Consider the following 22,808-nt stretch of genomic DNA (forward strand, 5'->3'; position numbering starts at 1 on the left):
AAAGCGACACAGCTGAAAATGTGCATTCCAATGTTTTCCAGACAACGTGTCAAAAGAATAATTTATCAAAACTTATTTTGCAGCACTTACTACAAATCAGATAAACTGTGGCTGGGCTCATTTGCGTACCGTGCTGAATTTAAAAAATAGTGACAGGTTTATTAAATATTCTACCAAACCTTGGCTGGTACCAGTCTCTCAGATATGAGAATGTACTAATTTTCTCTGTTTTCTATCAATTTGAATTTATATTTGTTTTGTTGATGTGGTAAAGCCAAACAATTATCACAATATTCAGAGAAATGTTCAACAAGTTAAGTTCCTTAGTTGCCATAATGACTAAGATGCATTTCAAGAAATAACCCTGTAAAAACAAGACATGTCTGTTAATCTGCCTCTCTCTCTCCTCCTGCTACCCAGATGGCCATGCTGTTGAAACTCCAGGAATCGGCCAACTACATAGAGTCTCCAGAGCGGGAAAGCTGTCTGGATCCCAGTCTGCAGGCTACACTCTGAGAACAACATGCGACTGTCGGTCGAGCTTTGGAACTATAGACTCTTTTTCACGACTCACGCAGCGGGTGTAGTCCCAATGAGACTTAAAAGACTCAATAATTAACTGTGTGCTCAGTGAGCAGCTACAAAGCTAATTGTAAAGGATCTATAGAGAGAGTGATTATGGACGAAGGGCTTGCTCTGCCGTGCTATCAGAAAGACAATGAAACTGCTTTCATAGGAAGCTGTGATGATCATGTCAGGGAAAGACTTGTCTATTCTCTGCCCTCAATTTGTTCCAGATGGGTTGTTGTTGAATCTTCAAGTGCATGGTAACCGGAATAGTATGATGCAAAATATTACCTATAATCCTATTGATCAAGACCCATTCTTTTCTTTTCTTTTGCTTTTTGACTGCCACGACTTTCACCACAAACTATCGGTGCTCACTGGTTTTCTTTGAAGGCTTCATTTCACAATTCATTTCTGATGTCTTCAAAAGTAGGATCATCACTCGACATTAGCCAAAAATGCACTTTATTTTCTACTTGTAATTGGATTTTAGGAGGCTGTGTCAGTGACTGTGTATCATATGGGAATCATGCAGTTCATTAGTAATTCCTCTAGATGGCAGCATCTACTCCTGCCTCAGTGCTCTCCTGGTGTGCTTTCTGACTTATCAAAGGTGCTCAGTAGAATATAACACGCTCTCTATAACACAACTATGAAAATGGCCTTAAATTATTTTTTTCTTTTCAGTTCAGCCATGGTGTCATTAATGGATCGAATATTAGAACTGTGAAGCTGTTAGAGTAACATGCATGGGTGAATAATGAATGCAAAAAAAAGAATCGGTTTTAGGGTCAGTCTGTGAAAAAAATGTCATCATCATTGGACTCCACCGGTAGTATCCACTTGTTTCCTCTAGTAATATACTGATATAACCACAGTAACTGGCATTGACTCTACTCAACATACTGTATTGTAGACACACAGAAAAGAACTGCTTGTTTATCTAGTCTGTCCAAACAGCCTACCATTTCTGGCTATGCTTGCATATATTCTGTATTTAGATATCGGTTTTAAAACACAAATTTCTCTGGTGATAGACGAGGATACAGCTTTGAAAATCTTGATTTTTTAGGATTTTATACTGAGTGATGTTCAACAATCATCTTTACACAGCAGCTCTTACCTACAGTATACCTAACATGCCATTACCGACTGTTTTGATCATTCATCATCCCACAAGGGGAAGTGGAGAAAAAAAACTGCCATCAAGTGATAAGAATGTGTACAAAAAACATTTTCCTTCCTCATTGCATTTGCGTTTCCTTCTCTTGCTTTATTTTAAGAGTTACTGTAACAGTAAGGGATGGGGGTAAGCAAGGTTGAAACTCATTGTGTCAAGTGGCTTCCTTCTATTTCTTTTCTTTGTTTTTTTGCACATAATATATGTTAGAGTACTAGATTACAGAGAGTATTTATTGCTCACATCTTGACTGTTGTCATGTGATGAAAGAAGAAAGCATAAAAAGATGTCTAAGAGGAGGAAACTGTAGGTAGTAGAGATATTCTTAAACCTCTCAGCCCTGTGCCCCTTTGACCCTGAAGTACCTCAGACTGCCATATTTTGTCCGGATGTTCCTCTACTGTCCAATAGGGTGCTGGCGTAAAGTAGAGACATGATGCCTAAGTCTATCTGTGCCTAAAACACAATTTGGCCTAAAGCTGCTTTCGAGGTGCTTTAACCTACCACACGGAGGCCTCTATTTAGAGGAAACATCATCACTTCCTCTTACCTACTCTGATGTCACTTTAATGTCATCACCTTGATGCCCACATCTTGGTGGAGAGTGGGTTATCAATGTTAACCCTTGGCATGGAGATAAGCTGTTAGTTAAGATGGTGTGTGTGTGTGTGTGTGTGTGTGTGTGTGTGTGTGTGTGTGTGTGTGTGTGTGTGTGTGTGTGTGTGTGTGTGTGTGTGAGTGAGTTAGCTCTGCAATAGATGAGAATGTGTATCATGACTGGGCTGCTTGCATGCAGTTTGACACCATTTTAAACTTAAGCGTGAAAGACTTGACATCTTTGTGGAATTGCCTGAGAGTTTGGAAGCAGTGTAAGAACAGATATAGCGGATGTGGATGCATGTAGCCCCGATATGCTCCCAAAGTTTCGTTTCATTGGACCTAACACACTTAACCCTATCACAGGAGGGATTTTTATTGACTGGATATTTTCCTCTTTTCACGTTGTTTTTTAACATTTGTTTTTCTTATGCAAATATTTGTAAAGGTTTCTTTCTCTTTTGTACATGACATCACTATTGTAAACACTGTAAATAATGCATCTGCGGCAACAATCACAAAACATGTGTAGAGATCTAAGAGAAGACATGGCCCCTGTATGCAGAAAACGGCGTTGTTTTTATTGTCTTCCTCCAGTGGGAAGGAGCACTTAAAAGGGGGCCTAATAATGGTTGTATGGCATGTCTCTATAATCACATCAAATCCCATATGTCTAACAGTGAGCAATGGACACAATAAAGTCATGCCATTCGTCACATCACTATCTGTCTTGTCTGTCTGTGTTTACACGACGATATCCACTAGGGGCGCTAATAATCTGTATTCGTCTGTACTCTTTACTGTATACCATATTATCTGTTGCGCTTTTTGTACACGCAAAATGTTATTTGGAATTAGGCCTGCTTACATTTAATCGCGTGCACATGTGGGAAAAACCGTGTATAGTAAAACAAGCCAGGGTCTTCCTGCCTGCATAGTTTACAGGTCCTAACAGATATGAGGATGTGACTGCAGTGGGGAGGGGGGGGTCTAAATCAGGGGATGATGGGTGGAGTTGTCTGCAAGCCCACCAACCCTCACGCTATATATTTCTTAAGATCCCTCCTGGCTCTTTCATCCAGAGGACTGGCCGTCTGTCAGCACGATGCCAGGCAAACCTGCCCCCATCAAAAAGTCTCCAGCCAAGAAGGCTGCCGAGAAAGCACCTGAGCCTGCCCCGCAGCCTGAACCGGCTCCTGTAGAGGCTCCACCTGCCGAGGCTGCACCTGTGGGACCTGCTCCAGCTGAGGCTGCTCCTGCACCGGAGGTAGAAGCTGCCCCTGCCGCCCCAGCAGAGGACACCCCCGCTGCTGAAGGAAGCGCTCCAGGTACCCTGGGACTAAAGATTCGCGAAAATGCCTCCTGAACAAGGAATGGAGTGCTAACTGTTAGGCTAACTTTACTAATCTTAACAGGTTTGAAGCGTAACCGAGCTGGAGTAATAACGCATGCCTCATCACTCTTAAACCCAACTCGTTACTTGTTGAAAAGTAGCCTTCATTCACGGTGCAGCTTGAATATCCTCTAATGTCTTGCATCTCAAGTCCTGCACTCATCATGCAGGTTATCAGGCTTTGCAGGTTATCAGGCTTTGCAGCTTTGCAAATTAGGACAATATTTAAACTATAGAATACTGTAAATTGTCATCCAGAAGTCATTACACTTTTCCAAACTTTGATGAGAGAAAAAACACCAAAGTTCTACAAAAATTAGGCCTCGGCAATATATCGATAATATATTGATATCATGAAATGAGACTAGATATCGTCTTAGATTTTGGATATCGTCATATCATGATATGACATAAGTGTTGTCTTTTACTGCTTTTAAAGGCTGCATTACAGTAAAGAGATGTACTTTTCTGAACTTACCAGACTGTTCTAGCTGTTCTATTATTTGCCTTTTTCCCACTTAGACATTATGTCCACAAGATATTTTGTTAAAGCACTAATTGTCAAGCCTAGAATATCGCCGCAATATTGATATTGAGGTATTTGGTCAAGAATATCGTGATATCTGATTTTCTCCCTATCACCCAGCCCTAACAAAAATGCCTTTTATGTACCTATTTCTCCTGTATCCACTGTAGATCTCTTTACCTGCAAACAGGTACCTAACAATTAATACACTTGCTTGCTGCTAATGGTAAATCGTATTGTTATTAATGACCAATTTCTGGCCATTAAATTCAGTAGGCCTTCTTATATATTAATTGCTGCATCCTGCAGTAACAACCTGGGTAACACTTCCTGTAAGAAGTAACGGAACAAGTAGAAGCACAAAATCCATGGGACTTGCATGAATAGTGGATGTAATCGGGTGACTGGTATTGTTTTTGCCTGCTGACCTCAACATGTAACCCTTAACTTCAGCTGATGCCACTGAGGAAGGAGCCGACTCAACGACTCCTACTGAGGGTAAACCCAAACCACAGGCGGTCCACACACACAAGCTGTAATGCATGCTGTGCGTGTGTCCCACTTTGCACTACACATGGTGTGTGTGTTTCTTGCTCATGATCTGTCTCTATTGGTCTTTCTATCTGTACATTTATCATGTGTAAGTTTATCTTTTTTTTTTTAAATTAACTTATTTTATTGATGTGTAAGTTTATCTTTGTGCTGTGTCTTTTTAACCAACAATGAGCTTTCAGTATGTGGACATGTGATGGTCTTCTACTGTGTGTAAATGTCTTACATTGTCTCCAAAATGTGTGTAGGAGTAATTTTTGGGGTCATAAAACCATTTCTTCTAGTCACTATGAATACCGAAAGTTTCGTCCCCCCTGCTCTGTACTGCTGCTTGCTTCATTGGAGTGTTTCTTGATCAAATAAGCTTGAAACGAAAAAGATTGATTACCTGCATGACTAATGTAATAATGTAAGTCACTAATTGGCTTTCCTAATGGCATTTTAACGCTAGCTTCTGCCCCTGCTGCTGAAGACGGTGCCGCTGCTCCCGTTGCAGATGCTCCTGCTGCAGATGCTCCCGCAGACGGTAAACATAAACCACCATAGAAACAACATTACTAGTCAACCACAAAATACACTGCAAAAATGATGACTGCTTAATTGAAAAATTCATTGAAAAAGTGCTATCCATTCCCCCAGGTGTGAGGACTAGTGGATTCTTAACAAAACTTTGAACCTCATGATATCTTTTCCAGTGAAAATCTGCAGTGATTGACAGGTTGAAATGTCACTATATGGGAACGATGCTATGGATATTTATAAGGTCCTCACTGCTGGTGTTTGTCTCTGAAACAACAATAACCTCCTGCTTGTTTGATGCTAGCTGCTCCAGCAGAAGCTGCTGCAGTTGAGGAGCCACCAAAGGCCCCCACGCCCCCACCTCCTGCAGGTAACGCCAACATTTGCGCTCCGCTGTTAGCTTGATCCTGCTTTGAACACACAATCATGGTCACTGACAGATGTTATAATGGGAGCAAAATGAACATTTCTCTTCTGAACCCAAAGATATTCAGTTTAGTCATACATTTTTTTTTTAATCATGTATGACAAAGAAAAGCATCAAATCCTTACTTTTCAGAAGATGGAAGCAGCAAATATTTGACACTTTTGATTTAAAAATGACTAAAACCATAATTTGGTAATCAATACAGTTGCAAGTTAATTTTCTGTCAATCAACTAATCAATTAATTGTAGCTCTACCTAGGTGACGACTCATTATGGTAAGGGATGTGCCCAATTGTATATAGGTTTGAGAGAAAAACCCTCATAATAATACCTGAAATGATTAGTCGAATAATTGATTAGTCAATCGTCCAAGATAATTATCTGCAACTATTTCGATAATTGTTTTATTGTTTTAAGTGTCATTTTTCGAGCAAAACTTCATTTGTCTTAATCTTTAATTGTGTTGATTTGCTTCTTTTCTTTGTCTTATGAATTAAATTTTTTTTTTAGCTTGGCATCTCAGGCTCAAGAAAATCATGTTGTAGAATGGAGAGTATGTGGGTATTTTCAGTGTCATTTCAACTTGTCTTACTGTCCACTTCAACCCTTAATTAATCTGCATTGTTTGAACCTCCTTCAGTCCCTACCAGCGCTCCTCTGGACGTATCTGTGGATGATGTGAACGACTCCAGCCTCACCATTAAATGGAATGCACCAGAGACAATCGGAGACTCCGGCCTGGACGGATACACCATTGAGTACTGCAAGGATGGAAGTAAGTCTGTGTATGTATGTATGTGAGGCTGCACCTGTCCCCAGAGTGTCAGAGGGCAAGCTCATCGCTGTGTCCAGGCCGTATACGGCAGGCAGCATTTCACCGGCTGTCACCGTATCTCCTCTCACCACTTTTAGAAGCGCTCGTTTGCTCAGATGACAGCATGCCTTCTGAGATTTCATCATGGCAGACTAAGTGTACTCTTTATGGACAGGTTGTTTGTAAACTTGTGTCGACGGGTGATAAACCACTTAGTATTGTGTATGTAAAAAAAATATGTTGCAGTCTTATAAAGCTATGACATGTTTACTTCAAACTGCACTAAAAGCTACATACTAACACAAACACTATTTCCCTGCAGCAAAAGACTGGGTTGTAGCTCAAGAGGAGCTGACCCCAGCTAACAGCTACTGCATCAAGAATCTGACAGCCGGTGACCTGCTACATGTGCGCGTGGTTGCCGTAAACCCCGGTGGGCGCAGTGAACCTGGTACACTTGCTGGGGCTGTGCCCATCCGTGAGATTGGCGGTGAGTTGCAGCCAATGTAGTAGCCAATTTCACAGACTGTACAACAGACCACTAATAAGTGTCCCAAATGGGAATTTCCATGTGTAACTGTGTCCAAAAGTGTGGAAAATGTCACTGGATTACTCTAAAATGTAGTGTTTCTGTAAAGACAACTTTTAACATGTCTGTCTCCAACCTCTTTATCAGGAGCTCTCATGTGGTTATAAGTATCTTATGACCTATCTGTAAAAATGCTCATGTTGCAAGCAGCAAGGTAGAAATGGTATTAACTGCCCGGGGGCCTAAGATGGACTGCACAGATGGATGCACATAAATCCCACTGGTGCTGACAAGACCTTTCATTAGCTGTAAATCATGCTTACACTTGTACACACATCTTCAGTCATTACTGCAGGTTTGACACCACAAATAAGAAGGTAAAGCACTCAATGATTTTCTACTTGCATTTTTCTTTTAATTAAATGAATAGCAACAGTCTATGGACCTTTGTTTCTCACTGGTAGCACCCTAAATGACTAAAAGAAACGTAAAGCTAACACGAATAATATGTGTTATTATATGTGTGAATAATAATGTGCTTACAAAATTGCAAAACGGTTCTCGACTGTTGTAGAAAGAAGTGGCTGATCTTTAATGCAATATCTACATTGCCCATTATCAGCAACCATTCATCCAATGTTCCAAAGGCACATTCTGTTACTAATTTGATATTTTAAAAGACTAACTATATATATATATATATATATATATACCTATGTGTGTGTATATATATATATATATATATATATTAGGGGTGGTACGGTTCAGAAAACCCATGGTTCGGTTCGTTTCACGGTTTTAGGGTCACAGTTTTCGGTTCTGTACGGTTATTTTTTCTTTTAATATTTAACACTCCAAAAATATACTTAAGCATATGATATATAGCTTAATTACCCACAATGTAGGACACAGTATTAAATAATTATATAGTTATATCATGTAATCATGCACAAACTGAATTTGACTTGACTTTAAGCACATTATTGGGACCATCTCTGAGGAAAGCTAGGTGAGATTTTGATACAGCAAGAGGGAAGACATTGATGATTTCAACAAGCTTTTCATTTATTTGGCAAAAAAAGTAAAATGTGTATTGTCATCTACAGGAACTTGTGCCTTTTTAGCACATGAAGATTGAAATACTGTATTACAGAATATCAATTGAAATAACTTGCATTTATCAAACTGCCAACTTCAGTGTAGCTCTTACAAAAATGTTATCCTTTAAAAGAAAAAGAGAGGAACTCTTAAAGCTCCGTCTTTTGAATAAGTCAGAATACGTTAAACATAAAAAAAGTTTACATTGTTAGTTAATTTCCTATTCTGGCCTGGGCTGGGACAAACATTCATACGGTTTGATAAAGTACTTATTGGACTTTAACTTATCATTGCACTTACAATAACGAGCATAGCTGTCAGGTCCTCCTGTACATCTTACTTATCCACCGTGTGTGTGTTTGTGTGTGTGTTTGTGTGTGTGTTTGTGTGTGTGCGTGCGTCAGTCACGGGGGGAACTGAGCAGCATAGCCCGCTGCAGAGAGCCGACAGAGAAACAGCAGCCGCTTCAGCGACTTTAGAGTGAAAAATTGTTACAGCTTACATTGATGTTGAAATGTATACACGTTGGCAGGACGGTCTGAAATGTTTTGCACGGTCTTTCGCTGTACGTTTTGTCGGTAACTTGTCCACACCTCTTCTTTCACGCAAAAGGGAAACACTGTCTGAGGTCACATACGGGGCACCTGACGGGCACAAGGCTACATTGCGCATGCGTCGAACCGTGCGGCACAACATGCTCCGAACCGAGACAAGTGGGCCGAGCGGTTCGGATGTTTTTTCTTGAACCGTACCACCTCTAATATATATATATATACATACACATATATACTGTATATATGTGTGTATGAATTGTTTTGCAGTTAAAATGTAGGTACACATTAGTAGAACACAGACATCCAAAGGATAAAATCCAGGATCCTGGATAGATCCAGGATAAAAAGTCTTTCCTCTTGTAGTATTCAGGATCTGTTGCACCATTTTACCATATAGTCTTAAACATGGGTGCTGCAGTGGTTAACTGTCTGGCTCTTAAATGGCTTCTGCTTCATCCGTCTTCAGAAGACTCAGGCAAAGAGAAACGTTTGGCTAATGAGCCATCTGGCAGCCATGTTTTTTATTGACTTCCTGTCAGTGTGACCTCACTGTCACTTTCGCACTTAAATTTATGGTGGCAGCTCTCTAGCAGTCGTACCATCTGGCACAGGTATCGTCTTGCAATAAATAAGCTGTCCATAATATAACGAGTTCTCATTATGCCCTTTTTACAATTCACTCCAAAGTCCCTTTTATGTGATTAGAATTATTAGCCCCTATGGACCCTATCTTGCATCCGGCGCAGCGCAGCACAAAGCCCGATGCAAGCATCTTTGCTAGTTTAAGACCGACGCAGTTGTCAATTTCCTGTCCAGCGCCCGAGTCGTTTAAATAGCAAATGCACCTTTGCCCATCGTTGCACTCATGGGCGTGCTGGTCTTACAGGGAGGTGTGTTGAGGTGAATTCTTGGCGTATTGCTATCTTGAGGCAGTGGGAAGTGATTGCGCCGTTGACCAACAAAAACCTGGTCTAAAGTCAATAGCACAGCATTTCATTGTTATTTTAACAGCGAATTAGAAAATGTGCCTAGGCTCGTGCACAGCGCGCACATACTATGCTTGTTACACACACACAGGGAAGCACAGCAGCACACAAACATGCAAATGATTACAAATAAAGATAATACGGTGCAAATCCGCCATCATAATAGCAATGCGCCAAGGTACAAACACGCCTGGCTTTTAAAGGGAATGGGAGATGACACTCTGATTGGTTTATTGCATGTTACGCCCAAAACACACCTATGAATTAATGAAGACACTAAGTACAACACATTTGAACCATGTGTCCGGTGCACGGACCCTTTTTTCCACCGCCAAACTAGCAAAAGTGGATTAGGACACGCCCTAAATGCACCTGCGCCAGGCACTTCACGCCGTGCGCTTAGATCGTTAAAATAGGGCCCTGTATCTCTTATGCTAGTTTGTGTTAAGAAATGCAGCAAACGGCTTCAAAAGACACATGAACCCATATTCATGTTTCTACTACTGTCTGTCAACCTCCTCTCTGCTTGTTTAAACTACCTTGTTACAAATGTGTTACTGGGGAATTTCCATCAGCACTCACAACGAGTCACATTGACGTAGCGCAGACCTGAGCCAATATACCCCAGTTATCCACTTTCAGAAGGACAGCTTATTGTCTCCGAGCGTATTTCCTGGTCGGGGTTCAAACTGTTGCGAGCAAACAGGAAATGTTAATGGAGAAATGCAGTCACGCCACCAGAACTGCTGGTCAACTGAGGGGAGCGACACATGAGCCTAATTGACGGATTCTGGGTGGCTTCAGCTGTGTGTCAGTCACATGCTGTCCTGACCAGACACCCATCTACATGTACAAGCTTTTGATAAAGACACACTGTCCTGCATATGCTGAAAGCCCCCCACAAAGACACTTTATCCAGAGACAAAGACAGATTATAAATTGTTTGTAGGAGGACTTGCTGGCTGCTGGATGCTGTAATACCAGCAACACTTGACATTGCTGGGAAGTGTGCTGATTAGCAGGGATTACTGTTTGAGCCAAATCTGGAGGGAGACCTGATCCAAATGGGGAATGATGGTTCCAGGAGCCAGATATCAGCGTCTGTAGGAATGATTTGGTGACAAATGCTAGGACATGGAGGATGAGACACACTGGGAAAGAAACCTGGTTAGAATGGGAGCAAAAAGATGGACAGGCGGTCAATGGGGAGTGAGGCAAGAGGGCATTTTGAGTGGATGAGGAGAAACAGAGGCTGCAGCAGGGTGAGAGAGGTGATGGAGGGCAGCAGCTTGGGTTGATGTATCCTGTAAGCCCAGAGAGCTTTTCAGACATTTGCTGCTTATGCAATACATGCAAGGGATGATGTTTCTGATACTTAGCACCTGGTCATCCAGCATAGTGGATAAGTAAATGACCCAAGTGCCAACCACGGTGCAATTTCTTCCATATCATTTTATCCACAGCCTAGAGCACACCCAATTGATTTTTCCAATCTGTTGTACTTCAGTGTTTCTAGCTGTTATGTTTGTGTGATGACATCTTCCTGCTGCTTCTCCATGAGACAACATGTGTCAGGGTTTATCCAAATTTCTCGTCACCGAAGCTATTTTAAGAGCTGCTAGATGTGGGGTCTTCCTCTTTTGTCTCTCTCTGCCCAGATACTGTAGCTGTTATCCCCTTTAAAACCCTTTTTGTCTCAGAACTGTGGCCTCCAAACGAAAAACAAAAAACTGTCTTCAGCTTGAGTTCCTGTGTCCTTTCTCTGTATGACTACTCACTATCATCAATAAGACTGGGACATGGATTTATTTATGACTTTAATAATCACACAGACGGTGGACCCTTGAGTGTAGTGTTTGCGAAGTTGAATAGCAAATGTTTTTTGTTTAGTTTTATGCATGTGTTATCTATTATTATGTTCTTTTATGTATATTTGTCTTTGTGTAAGTAGGATACATTGAAAAGACTGAAGTGTCAATGTTAATAATATTTATCTTACAAGCAACAAATATTTTGATTTTGATTATTCGTTTATTCTCTAAAATGTCCAACTAGGGGAAAACAATGGTCATTATGAGTTTCTCAAAGCCCACAGTGATGTTTTCAATTTGCTTGTTTTATCTGATTCAGAGTCCAAGACCGAAAAATATTTAATTAATTATTTATGACAAAAGAAAAGTAGCAAATTGTCCCATTTTAAAAGCTGAAACCAGAGAATGTTTGTAAATTTAGCTTGAAAATTGACAATAAAACAATTATCGAAATAATTGCAGATTATTTTACCATTAATCAACTAATCGTTGCAGCTCTAAATCACACACTACTATCAACATCCTTACTAAAAGACCAAAGTAAAAGAACACGTGTACCAACAAGTTGACTATCAAAATTATTAAAATAGATTTTTGTGATGAGTTTGGATTGTCTGAACCAGCTTGTGGGTTAATTTTAGCTCCTTAAGTCATGCTCCCTCGTCAGCTTTGCCTCGCAGTGGCTGTCCTATTTAGGTCTTGTTGACCTGTCATTTTGAGCATGACACAAACAGGAAGTGGACATCTGACAATTTGTACACTGTTGGCTGGTAATGTTAGCAAATGTTGTCAAGTGGATGATTTATTTATGTAGGTGTCCAGGTTATGTCGATATCAAAAAATAGTCAAAACACTTGATGGATGAGGCAGAAGGTAAACATGTATAACTTCTTGTGTTTCAGAGCGTCCCAAGATCCGGATTCCCCGCGCTCTCAGAACACGCATTGTTAAACAGGTTGGAGAGCAGATCAACCTGGTCATCCCCTTCCTTGTAAGCCAGTGCATACACACACCATATGTATAGACCATGAATAACATGTACAGTTGGCACAGAAAACTTTACAGACTTGTCTGTCTTTTTCCAACTCCTCAGGGAAAGCCCAATCCTGTGGTGTCCTGGCTGAAGGACGGTCAGCCTGTGGATACAAAGAGAGTCAGCATCAGGAACAGCGACAGGGACAGCATTATGTTTGTCCGCACCGCTGAGAGGGCGGACTCTGGTGTTTACGAGATTACCGTTAAAGTGGACAGCTTTGAAGACAAAGCCACCATCACCCTTCAGATTGTGGGTGAGCCGCACACACACAAACACTCAGAACGACACACTTGGATGCACATGCTAGTGTGTGACAGGTGTGAAAGTGGACTTATTTCAGACCTCCCTGTTGAATCCGCTCAGATGGTTGTGCAGCTGGCTTGATGACTTGTTGGTTCTGAGACTCGTGACTTGTTCCAGCAGAAATTCAAAGCAGTAGCCAACATAGATCACACCTCCAACAATGATGTCCTCTGACCCTGCTGTCAGCTGCTGCTGTTAAAATGTTTGGCCTCACGTTAGAGGCATTAGCATACAAATATATGGTTTACTTTTGATCTTGGGAGCAGGCACCTTTCATGCTTTGAGGAACACACTGGTTATGATTTTAATCTTGTATACATACTTACAGTAATTTGTCTCCTAAGAGCGGCCTGGCAATCCTGCCAGTGTGAAGCTGGTGGACACCTGGGGCTTCAACGCTGCTCTGGAATGGACCCCTCCCAAGGATAATGGCAACACAGAGATCACTGGATACACTGTCCAGAAGGCAGACAGAAAAACCGGGGTAGGGCCAATCACTTTGTCAGACTGGTTTGTCAGTGTGAAGTTGCAGACATAAACCGGATTTATACTCAACGCAAGAGGTTAACAGGAGTCCTGCCCACATTGAGCAGATGAAGTGACTCTCTAACACCACTGTTACAGTCTAACTGTGAGTTTAGACTGGGACCTGGATCTCCCTTGAATTAAACGCAGTATTTAAACATCAACTCCTCCCCACTCTCTTTTTTACCACTTACAATATGGTTGAAATGGTCTCTAATCAGATGGTCTGGATTAGATTGCTATGTCTCTATTCTCTGGGGATTACTTAACAGTCTATCAAAATGCTAATGTCTTTTTTAAAGTTGTGACTCATGGTTTTGAAAGGGAGTTTGGCAGAGATGTAAGAAGATGCTGTTGCCAGGGAGCATTGAAAATATTGAACAACGACCAGAACCTACAATAATACAGCACAGACTACATTCGAGGACATAAATATTGTATGCCATCGAGTAGAGAGAATTAGCCCAAAACAGGCATCCTAATCATCAACTTACTGCCAACCTGATGATATTAGGCTGATGAGACTGTAAAATTTTCTATCCGTGCTGTACTAAACTGGGGGTCTGTTGTGTCTCCACTTGCAGGAATGGTTCTCGGTGCTGGAGCACTACCACAGGCTTACTGCCACAGTCTCAGACCTCATCATGGGCAACTCGTACATCTTCAGAGTGTTTGCTGAGAACCAAGTGGGTATCAGTGAGATGAGCACTGTTACCAAGGAGGTGGCCACCATCCAGAAGACAGGTGACCTTCTTGATTCATTCCTTAATTCTTCTGCAGTCAATTTGTTGATATGATGAAGAGTTTAGTGGCAGGGTTGCAGTACAAGTGGGTACTTATACTTTAATGAGCTGCAGTAAGTGTGTGAGAGTCTTGAGTGTGTGTTTGTGTGTGTTTTAGAATGAAGACTTGAGGAGTGGAAATGGACTTGGCACTGCTTCAATCATATGTGGGTAGCTTTCTTGGCTAGTGCTCAGCCACTACTGAAATAAATTTTAAGAGGCTGCGATAGCTTTAAGACAGATGGCATGCTTGCGTGCGTGCGTGCATGCGTGCGTGCGTGCGTGCGTGCGTGCGTGCGTGCGTGCGTGCGTGTGTACCTGTGCCTGCTTCCCTGCAAAGAATAGGGCTGTGTCTGACCATTTCTTTAACGATTTGACATTCACACCCATTTCACGCTGTGATTGGCCAGTGACAGAGTAAGATGGGTTTTAACTTCTCACTCTTTTTTCAGTCTTGACACAACTATTCAGTCATTTTTTTGTGAACAACCAAGTGCACCACTATGAATCCAGGATAGAATGTCTTAATGTATTAAAATTTTGCATCTCCTGCTTCTCCACAAAGGCTGGCTTGTCACTTCAACTTCCAATGTGGCCATTGGGAACAACTATGAACACATTTGATTGCAATGGCCCAAGAACTTCTTAGTTGAATCTCCAATATCATCCGGAGGGACAAAGTGGTGATGGGGAGGTGGTGGTTTGTGCAATCCTAGGTTCAAAAATCAGAATGACAGAAAGACATTGATATTTAAAGAACAGCATCCAAGGACTTATTGGCTTGTGAAATGAAAGATAATTGGACGGATATGGTGATTGACAATTGCGAATGAAAGGGATTTTGACAGCGTCGGAAAGCACAAGTGATGGAGTAAGTTCGAGCCAAAAATAGCATGACTTCCCAACAGAAAGAAAGTAAGAGGGGAAAGATCTTCCTTATTGAACCTTCTTTGCTTTTAGCATTTTAGCTACAGCATTTCTTGTAGCCACGGTGGCCGCTGTTCAGCAAAAGTTACATACTAAGTACAGACAGGTATTGTAATTTAATTGACAAATACCAAGAAGTCGTCACTGGATCGTAACCTTGTTCCATGTGTTCACAGGTATAGTCTACATGCCTCCCGAGTACCCGGAGCACGACTTCAGCGAGGCACCCAAGTTCACCACACCCCTTAATGACCGCGCTGCCACAGTGGGATACACCACCAAGCTGCTGTGTTCTGTCCGTGGCAGCCCCAAGGTCAGACACTCGTTCACTTACTGTTTGTACACACACTGCATTTTGCATAGAAGCCCATGGATCATTATATAGTTTCATGTGTAACGCCCATGACTTTTCAAGTTAATGTGCAGTTTGTTGCACCACCTATAGTATATTCTATCAGTGCATTGTGTTCAGGAGTATTCTAGTATTCATATTATGCCTCACTGATAGCTAATGCCAACAATTTGTTCTATATTTGAACAGTTTTGTTCTTACTGGGGACCCTCGATAAATCATTTAAGCGTTTGATATACTGTTTCAAATGAGGTATTGATGTCACTGAAGATCCACTGTAGCAGTGGGGCAAGGCTTGCACAGGTATTTCTATGTGAAGTTTTATTATGTCTGTTCTTGGCGGCTGCTGCTCTGGTTAAACATATCTTTACTGTTGTCTGGCTGACGCAGATGCCTTAGGTGGCAGGCCAAGGTGGAAAAGGCAGTTGATGATGTGTCCTTGGACAGTCTGCACATGCCAGTGTAGTTGAGACAAAACAAATGGGGAACTGATGTAAGCTCTAGCCTGAATTTGACCACACAAGCCAATGCAAAGACTCAAGAGAAGAGGGACTGGTACCTGTAGATATTCATGTTTCAGGGACATCTGAAAAGGTCCAGAAACCTTGGTGTGAGCTTTTTTTTTTAATGTGGCATGTGTTGGCACACTGTGTCTAAATGAGTCTTAAGTGCCTGTCCCTGTGGACTAGCAGGCAACCGAGTCGTAGCAGCTGTGAAAGAAAAACCATCTACTGAGAGGCATTCAATACCTCTTTCATAAAGGAGACCCACAAGCTCTGAATGTGTACTTAACCCATGTCAGACCCCCATGTCTGACCCCATACTTGTGAAACTGCTGTCACAGGTTAATCCCTCAATGTAACCATTCACAGACACTCAACGGTATTTCCTCACACATCACTATAAGCCACATCATTATATATAATTACAAACAATTGGATTACATAAAATACTATTTCAGTTTCATTTATCTCTCTCGAACACTCACTCTGTCTCCATCCCCCACTTGTGCATGCTCTTTCTCTCTCTTTCTTTTGTATCTCTCTCTTTATATAACTTATATACATTCAATTATTTTACACTTTGGACACTTGTGTAATAGCATGTGCTTGTTCCAGGTCTTTAAGGACTGCTGAGGGAGGTCCAGCAGAAAGGCATGTAGTGTGATAAGTTGTCCTGCTGTGTCTGATAAAGCACTGTTCCATATAGAGGCAGAGCCTACATTGGGAGCTGTTAGGGAGAATGGAGAGATGATAGATAAGCGGGGAAGTCAAAGAAGAGACAATGATAAGTATAGCCTGTTGTCCTATCATGGCTAAGTGGAGATGTTGCTGTACCACAGAAGGTACTATTTCTGCCACCTGTCCAGATTGCAGCACTGTTATCAGTGTGACTGACCGTCCCTGTGACATCCAAACACATGGATGCCCAAAGACAGAAATATAATGGGACAGGAAAGAGAGAAAACAAGATAAAGTTATTAGAGTAGGAGAGATGAGTGAATCAAGTTTATATTGTCTTTACCTCTGTCAATTATACAAGACTAACAGCTCTATTTTCATTGAACGCAGTGTCGCAGCAGCTCTGGGGACCATGAAAGTTTGTAGTTGTTGAGATGTTTAAGCCTGGACCAAAGTGCTAGGCAGACACAACTGACCAACAATTTCATCTATAGAGAAGCGCCGCTAGCTGGGCTAAAAATACAATACAACCAAATCCTTTTCATAGTAATCATCACGCCTTTGTGGGCTGATTTCAGATTCCATGCATTAATAATAATAATAATTCATTACATTTATATAGCACTTTATCATCATCACCACCAATGTGTACCACCCACCGGTGTGATGCACCGCAGCCCTGTGGCACCAGATGCTCACCACACTTATTTGATGATGTACTGATCCAATCTATGATCTCATTTGATCATATATTTTGGAGTGATACACACAATTGTTCCGCTCATACAAAACATACCAAGATAAACCGCACTAGTAGCATTACAATGTGTTGGAGTTATTGGTTTGCACCAACAACATTAACATGAGCATCAGCAGCCCAGGATGAAAATGTGTCCCTCGTCTTCATTATCCACCTCATCCATCAAAGAATGCGATGGAGATGGAGAAGACTCAACGTTTTACTTTATTTTACATTGTGTGCCCAGCTTAACTTAACTTAAACTAGTTTTAAAGTTAAAAAAAACACGAACTGCTTAGTTCAATTAATATTAGAGAATATCAAAGAATAACCTACATTACTCATATGGATGGTTCTTTACCATCCATACTCATGCGTCAGCTTCCGAACTTCCTAAAATAGAAGAAACATCTATTTTAAAAACTTGCCGTAAGCAGCAACGCAGAACTATATACAGTATATTACATACATCAGTGAAGAAGGGTTGAAACATGAAATGCATCAGCTGAGCTGACATCCAATAACCAGGGTCACCTTGCATGAAGCTGGACCATGAGGAAATCCATGCACGGAGAGTGTCAGTGAAGCCCAGAGTGACACATACCGTAGGAGACTTATATTACTCTCATTCTACCCAACTGTCACACTCAGCGCAGACTGGCTGAGCTCATTGGAAGACAAGCTGACAACCGACTGAAAGCCCAGTCTACTCAAATGTTCAGTTTGTCTAACAACACGTGTAATACTGTTAACAAGCAGTTCTGATTAACAGGGTTGCTGTAATGAATGTGTAATATTAGAATTTCTAGCAACAGGTTCAATTTGGGAAAAGAAGTAAGCACTTTGATTAATTTAGATGTCCAATGTGATACAGGAAAGACTGAAAGTCCATGTGGTGATGGTAAATAGATATCACAGACCACAGATAGAAAGAAGTAGACACTGTTAACAGAAAAGTCAGGGAATATATTTTCAAAACATCAACATGAGCTGAGAGTGACACTACTAAAATATAGGGAAGGTATAGTTGAGGTATGCTGTAGCTTATAAATGTCTCCCCTTGTTCTCTCAGCCTAAGATCGAGTGGTTGAAGAATCGGGTGATCATTGGTGACGACCCCAAGTTTCGTAAGATCTCTAACCAGGGGATTTGCTCCCTCGAGATCCGTAAGCCCTGCACCTTTGATGGCGGTGTGTACACCTGCATAGCCAAGAACGCCCAGGGAGAGGCCGCAGTCTCCTGCAAGCTGGAGGTCAAACGTGCGTGTCCAGAGACAAATGAAGTATAACGTTTTCAGTGAACACAGTCAAGATCTTTTGAGGATTCAGAATCTCTTTAAGGAATTGTTCAACATTTTAGGAAATATGTGTATTCACTTTCTTGCCAAGAGTTAGATGAGAAGATCAATACCACTTTTATGTGTCCTAAATATGAATCTAAAACCAGCAGCTGGTTAGCTTTGCTAGTGTGGAAGTGCGTCTAACGTTCACTTATTGCAGAGTTATGTCTTGTTGTTTTTAATCAGTACAAAAACCAAAATGTAAAAACTGGTTTTGTTTCCTTTGGACAGAGCCAGTTTCCCACTGTTTTCAGTCTTTATGCTAAGCTAAGCTAATTTTTTTTTTCATGAACTCTCAGCAAGAAAGCAAATAAGCCTATTACCCAAAATGTCATGTTCATTTACATGTGGGGAATTAGGAGAACCTGTTATTGGTCAACTCCAAATTATAACTGTAATAATATACCAGAACTTGAAAAACATAAATAAACTGTATTTTCCTCTCCCAACAGAGGTTATTCTTCCAGGAGCTGAGAAAGACAAATAAACCAACACCCAAACCTCCAAAGGTAAGGAACGGAGAGAAATATCACTCCTGTGCACGAGGGACTGATTGTTCAGTAGTCCAGTGTTTTGGACACAAACATGTCAACGTATCATCAAGATGTACTGTTTCTTTCTGCATTTCCTAAAAAATAAATATCTTTGTGGCAGCGTTGGCTCGGTGGTGGAGCAGGCACACATATACTGAGAGGTTTATGCCTCGACGCAAAGGTCCAAGGTTCAAGTCCAACCTGTGACGATTTCCTGCATGTCTACCCCCTCACTTTCCCCTTTCTCACCTAGCTGTCTTGTCAAAAATTAAAGGCGGAAAAAGCCCCCCAAAAAAATAAATTAATATCCTTTAATCATGTGTTACTACTAACACTGCTCATTACTGCTTTCATACATGTATGAGATACTGAGACAGTTGTTTGATATTCAGTTTGGCAGACAATATGCCCAGGCCTGCTGACCACCTATGTATTGCAGTGTTTTTAAGCCCATAGCATCAAATTAAAACCAACGCACAACTCATTTATCCTTCCCTCTTGCCCTCCTCTTTCCTTCTTATATGTGTCAGCCCACATCTGCTCCCTCCTCTCCACCTTCCTCCTCTGTACATCTTGTACTGTAAGTTTCAATCCCTGCTTTTGGATGTGGTAATGTGGCAAAGATTAATGTCATTCAAATAGAAATACCAAATTTGCTGTTTTTACAGCGTTAACGTTTCTATTTATAACCTCACTATTAGGCAGCCACATTCAGGTTTTGGTATTGGCACTTTCATTTAAGCTTTGTAAATGCTCGAGTGGTGTAGCCTTTCACGGAGTGCCAGGAGGCTTTGCTCACAGTGTCATTTCAACTGCTGACAGCAGAAGCCTCATAAATATATATATATATATATATATATATATATATATATATATAAATAACATGGAGTTGTGAGAGAGTGTGGCAAGATAGAAAAAGAAGAAGGAACAAAGTTGAAAAAAAGACATTTGAGCAGTGATAAATGATGAGACGGATAACTAAAAAGGCTGGTAAAAGGATGCACAGGATAGTTCAAGGTTGTAAAAGAATTAAAGAGTGAAGGATAATGGTTTTATCTTACTGTAAAGGACATACCACTGGTTCTTTTTACGGCACTGTGAAACACTATCACTTTCCATGCCTGCTGCTGTACACTCAAAACATGTAAACAAGGGGCCAATTACGTTGTTTAATATTTTTTTGTCTCATATATTTCCTCTCTTCTCTTCTCTTCTCCTTGTTTCTCCTCTCTACTTACACATCAACACCATCTTAGTATAAATTGGTCCTGACTAGAATCTGTATGGCCTACACCCCATTAAAATGAACATTAATTAAATGAAGACAATGAGTTAAATAGCATGTTTATATGTGCTGCCTTTTATTGTGATTAGTCTATGACGACAGTGTGAATGCAATTTGGTCATTATTTAAATGCCTATCCTACTTCCATTTCATTTATATGCAGTTATTCTCATGCCAAAATTGGCAATTGTAGGTTCTCAAAGAAACCTGTCCGGTGTTGAATAAATGGTGTGACCCCTGTGAGCTAGTTCAGGCTAGTGTTGTCTGTTCTTTTATTATTACTTATTAATTAACTATGGAGGCATATCTTATTACACCTATGGAGGCATCTATATGTGTGCAGCATTTGAGTCCAAGACAAAGTTCCCTCATATCATATTAGTGATCATGGTAATGAAGGAACATGTCTCCCAGTGCAACGTTGTGGCTCACTGAGGTGTTTTTAATAGTTTTTGGACAACAATGGAGATCTATGACAGAGGAATAACATATATCAGGCTTTGCTACACCGGCAATACTTTTAGTTTTGTTGACAATAAGATACATGTAGAGTATCACCAACTTATACAGTACTTTGAAGTACATGTAAACACACAGTTGCTGATACTGGTACCCCCAGATTGTGTTTATATCTAGTTGACGGTTTCTAACAGAAAATACTTAACATTATGCACTCAGGTGTACCCTTAGAGGAAGATTGCTGTGTCATTTGGATACTTAACCTTAAATATAGGACCTCAATTCCTCGTCTTAGTTGTTCGACATGAGCAAATAAACTGGATGCAGTTGTTATGCTACATGCACACTACAAAGCTAACCTTCATTACGGTCAGGGACACGTGTGTGTGTTCACACTATACTGAAAATGAGGCCACATGCCTGCCTGACCACCCCCCAGTGTGGCTCGAGTGATCACATCTTAATGCATCCTCGCCGTGTTTGGGTGCATTCACAACTGTATTTACAGCTGTCCCACTTGTGATCACATTACCAAAAGATGCTTTTTTCATGCTAGGTGTAACTGTGCCGTAGATGATGTGACTATGCTTGTGGGTCTGTATAGAATCTCGGGATGCAGTCCCATAAGGCACAGCCACACATGGGAGGGCCCCTCAAGGGGAAAACTAGGGATTAGGCAGGGAGCGCCTTTGGGTGGGGATTAGGGATGATGTCAGCGCGGCACTCCACAGCTTCTAAAAGTTACTCCAGATGATTTGACACACAGCCGGACTCCTCACATTACCATGAGTCAACAGGCAGAGTGGAGTGCTGTGTGAAGAAGGTAGAATGGGCTAAGAGGGCAGAAAGCGAGCCAGATAATCCTCAATGGAAAATACGCAGTGGATCTCTCTCTAACATTCACACACACAGACACACACACACACACGCATACATACACACACACACACACACACACACAATACAAAACCTCAAACAAATCCACACACACTTTCTTCCAGCATAGTCCTGACTGAAGTGATCCTTAACACCCCATGACCCCATTTAGTTCTCTTGTTGCTTTAAATATCTTTCCACCAGGACCATCAGAAGTCCAGGTCTTGTGTTTTAAAGTGTGTGTGTGTGTGTGTGTGTGTGTGTGTGTGTGTGTGTGTGTGTGTGTGTGTGTGTGTGTGTGTGTGTGTGTGTGTGTGTGTAATAAATCCATCTAACCCTTTCTGTGTCTCTTATCTTTTCCAGTGTTTGAGGAGGTGAGAGAAAAAGTCGTTGCTGTCTGAGCAGCAGTGTGTACATAATGAAGAAAGGGACAGAACAACAAACCAACATCTCCATATCTATTTCCACGCATACCAATCCTGACTCACTCACTCCTTCCAGTATGCAGGAAAGAAATTTTGCTAAATTATGTTATTTTAGTTGGTGACATGTACGTAAGGCTATATTTACTATGTTTTTTTTCTCTGCCTGTGTCCATGTGCTGTTTGTTACAGTATATACTGTATATATATCTACTACTCAATAAAACAGTGATCCTTTAAACACAACTGTATGGATGATTAATAAATATTATATTTTAGTACATATGTGGATTTCTATACAAATCTCACACATTACTTGCATAATTTGCTAGCAATTTTTTTGTCATATACAGTATAGTGGTAAATAGGCAGATCTGTGGCAAGGTAGCATTGTGATTAGAGAGTTGGTTTGTCCAAATTACAAACAAAATGGTATCCAGCCATGCATGTAGTTTGGGATTTATCTGCTGAAGTTTTGAGATATCTGTCTTAGTGG

At 41.0% G+C, this 22,808-nt stretch overlaps 2 protein-coding genes across 7 annotated transcripts in view; both read left to right on the forward strand.

The window, feature by feature from the left end:
- Positions 1 to 3,065, forward strand: part of LOC114558333 (neuron navigator 1) — a 90,832-nt gene extending 87,767 nt beyond the window's left edge. For all 4 annotated transcript variants that reach the window (XM_028582262.1, XM_028582265.1, XM_028582263.1 and 1 more), the window contains one exon: positions 421 to 3,065. In XM_028582262.1, coding sequence (XP_028438063.1) covers positions 421 to 516 — 96 coding nt within the window. In that variant the 3' untranslated portion in view covers positions 517 to 3,065. The remainder of the gene's footprint in view (positions 1 to 420) is intronic.
- Positions 3,066 to 3,364: 299 nt separating this feature from the next.
- Positions 3,365 to 22,558, forward strand: mybpha (myosin binding protein Ha). Of its 3 annotated transcripts, XM_028582283.1 has the most exons (14): positions 3,365 to 3,672; positions 4,717 to 4,761; positions 5,267 to 5,341; positions 5,639 to 5,704; positions 6,402 to 6,536; positions 6,898 to 7,065; positions 12,456 to 12,544; positions 12,647 to 12,842; positions 13,237 to 13,376; positions 14,002 to 14,161; positions 15,303 to 15,439; positions 18,471 to 18,657; positions 19,190 to 19,246; positions 22,254 to 22,558. In XM_028582283.1, the coding sequence occupies exons 1-13, from the start codon at positions 3,450 to 3,452 to the stop codon at positions 19,222 to 19,224; spliced, it is 1,656 nt and encodes a 551-aa protein (XP_028438084.1). In that variant the 5' UTR covers positions 3,365 to 3,449; the 3' UTR covers positions 19,225 to 19,246; positions 22,254 to 22,558. The 3 variants fall into 3 exon arrangements, with proteins under 3 accessions (XP_028438084.1, XP_028438085.1, XP_028438086.1); XM_028582284.1 differs by lacking the exon at positions 4,717 to 4,761; XM_028582285.1 differs by lacking the exons at positions 4,717 to 4,761; positions 5,267 to 5,341.
- The last annotated feature ends 250 nt before the right edge of the window (positions 22,559 to 22,808 follow it).

Source organism: Perca flavescens, chromosome 7 (genome assembly GCF_004354835.1).
Source record: "Perca flavescens isolate YP-PL-M2 chromosome 7, PFLA_1.0, whole genome shotgun sequence".
NCBI classification, from domain to species: Eukaryota; Metazoa; Chordata; class Actinopteri; order Perciformes; family Percidae; genus Perca; species Perca flavescens.

Excerpts from the sequence above, each read along its gene's own strand:
- mybpha (XM_028582283.1), top strand. The coding sequence starts at position 3,450 with ATGCCAGGCAAACCTGCCCCCATCAAAAAGTCTCCAGCCAAGAAGGCT. Across the intron at positions 3,673-4,716 it reads TGCTGAAGGAAGCGCTCCAG|CTGATGCCACTGAGGAAGGA; the intron begins GTACCCTGGGAC and ends CCTTAACTTCAG. Across the intron at positions 18,658-19,189 it reads CTGCAAGCTGGAGGTCAAAC|AGGTTATTCTTCCAGGAGCT; the intron begins GTGCGTGTCCAG and ends CTCTCCCAACAG.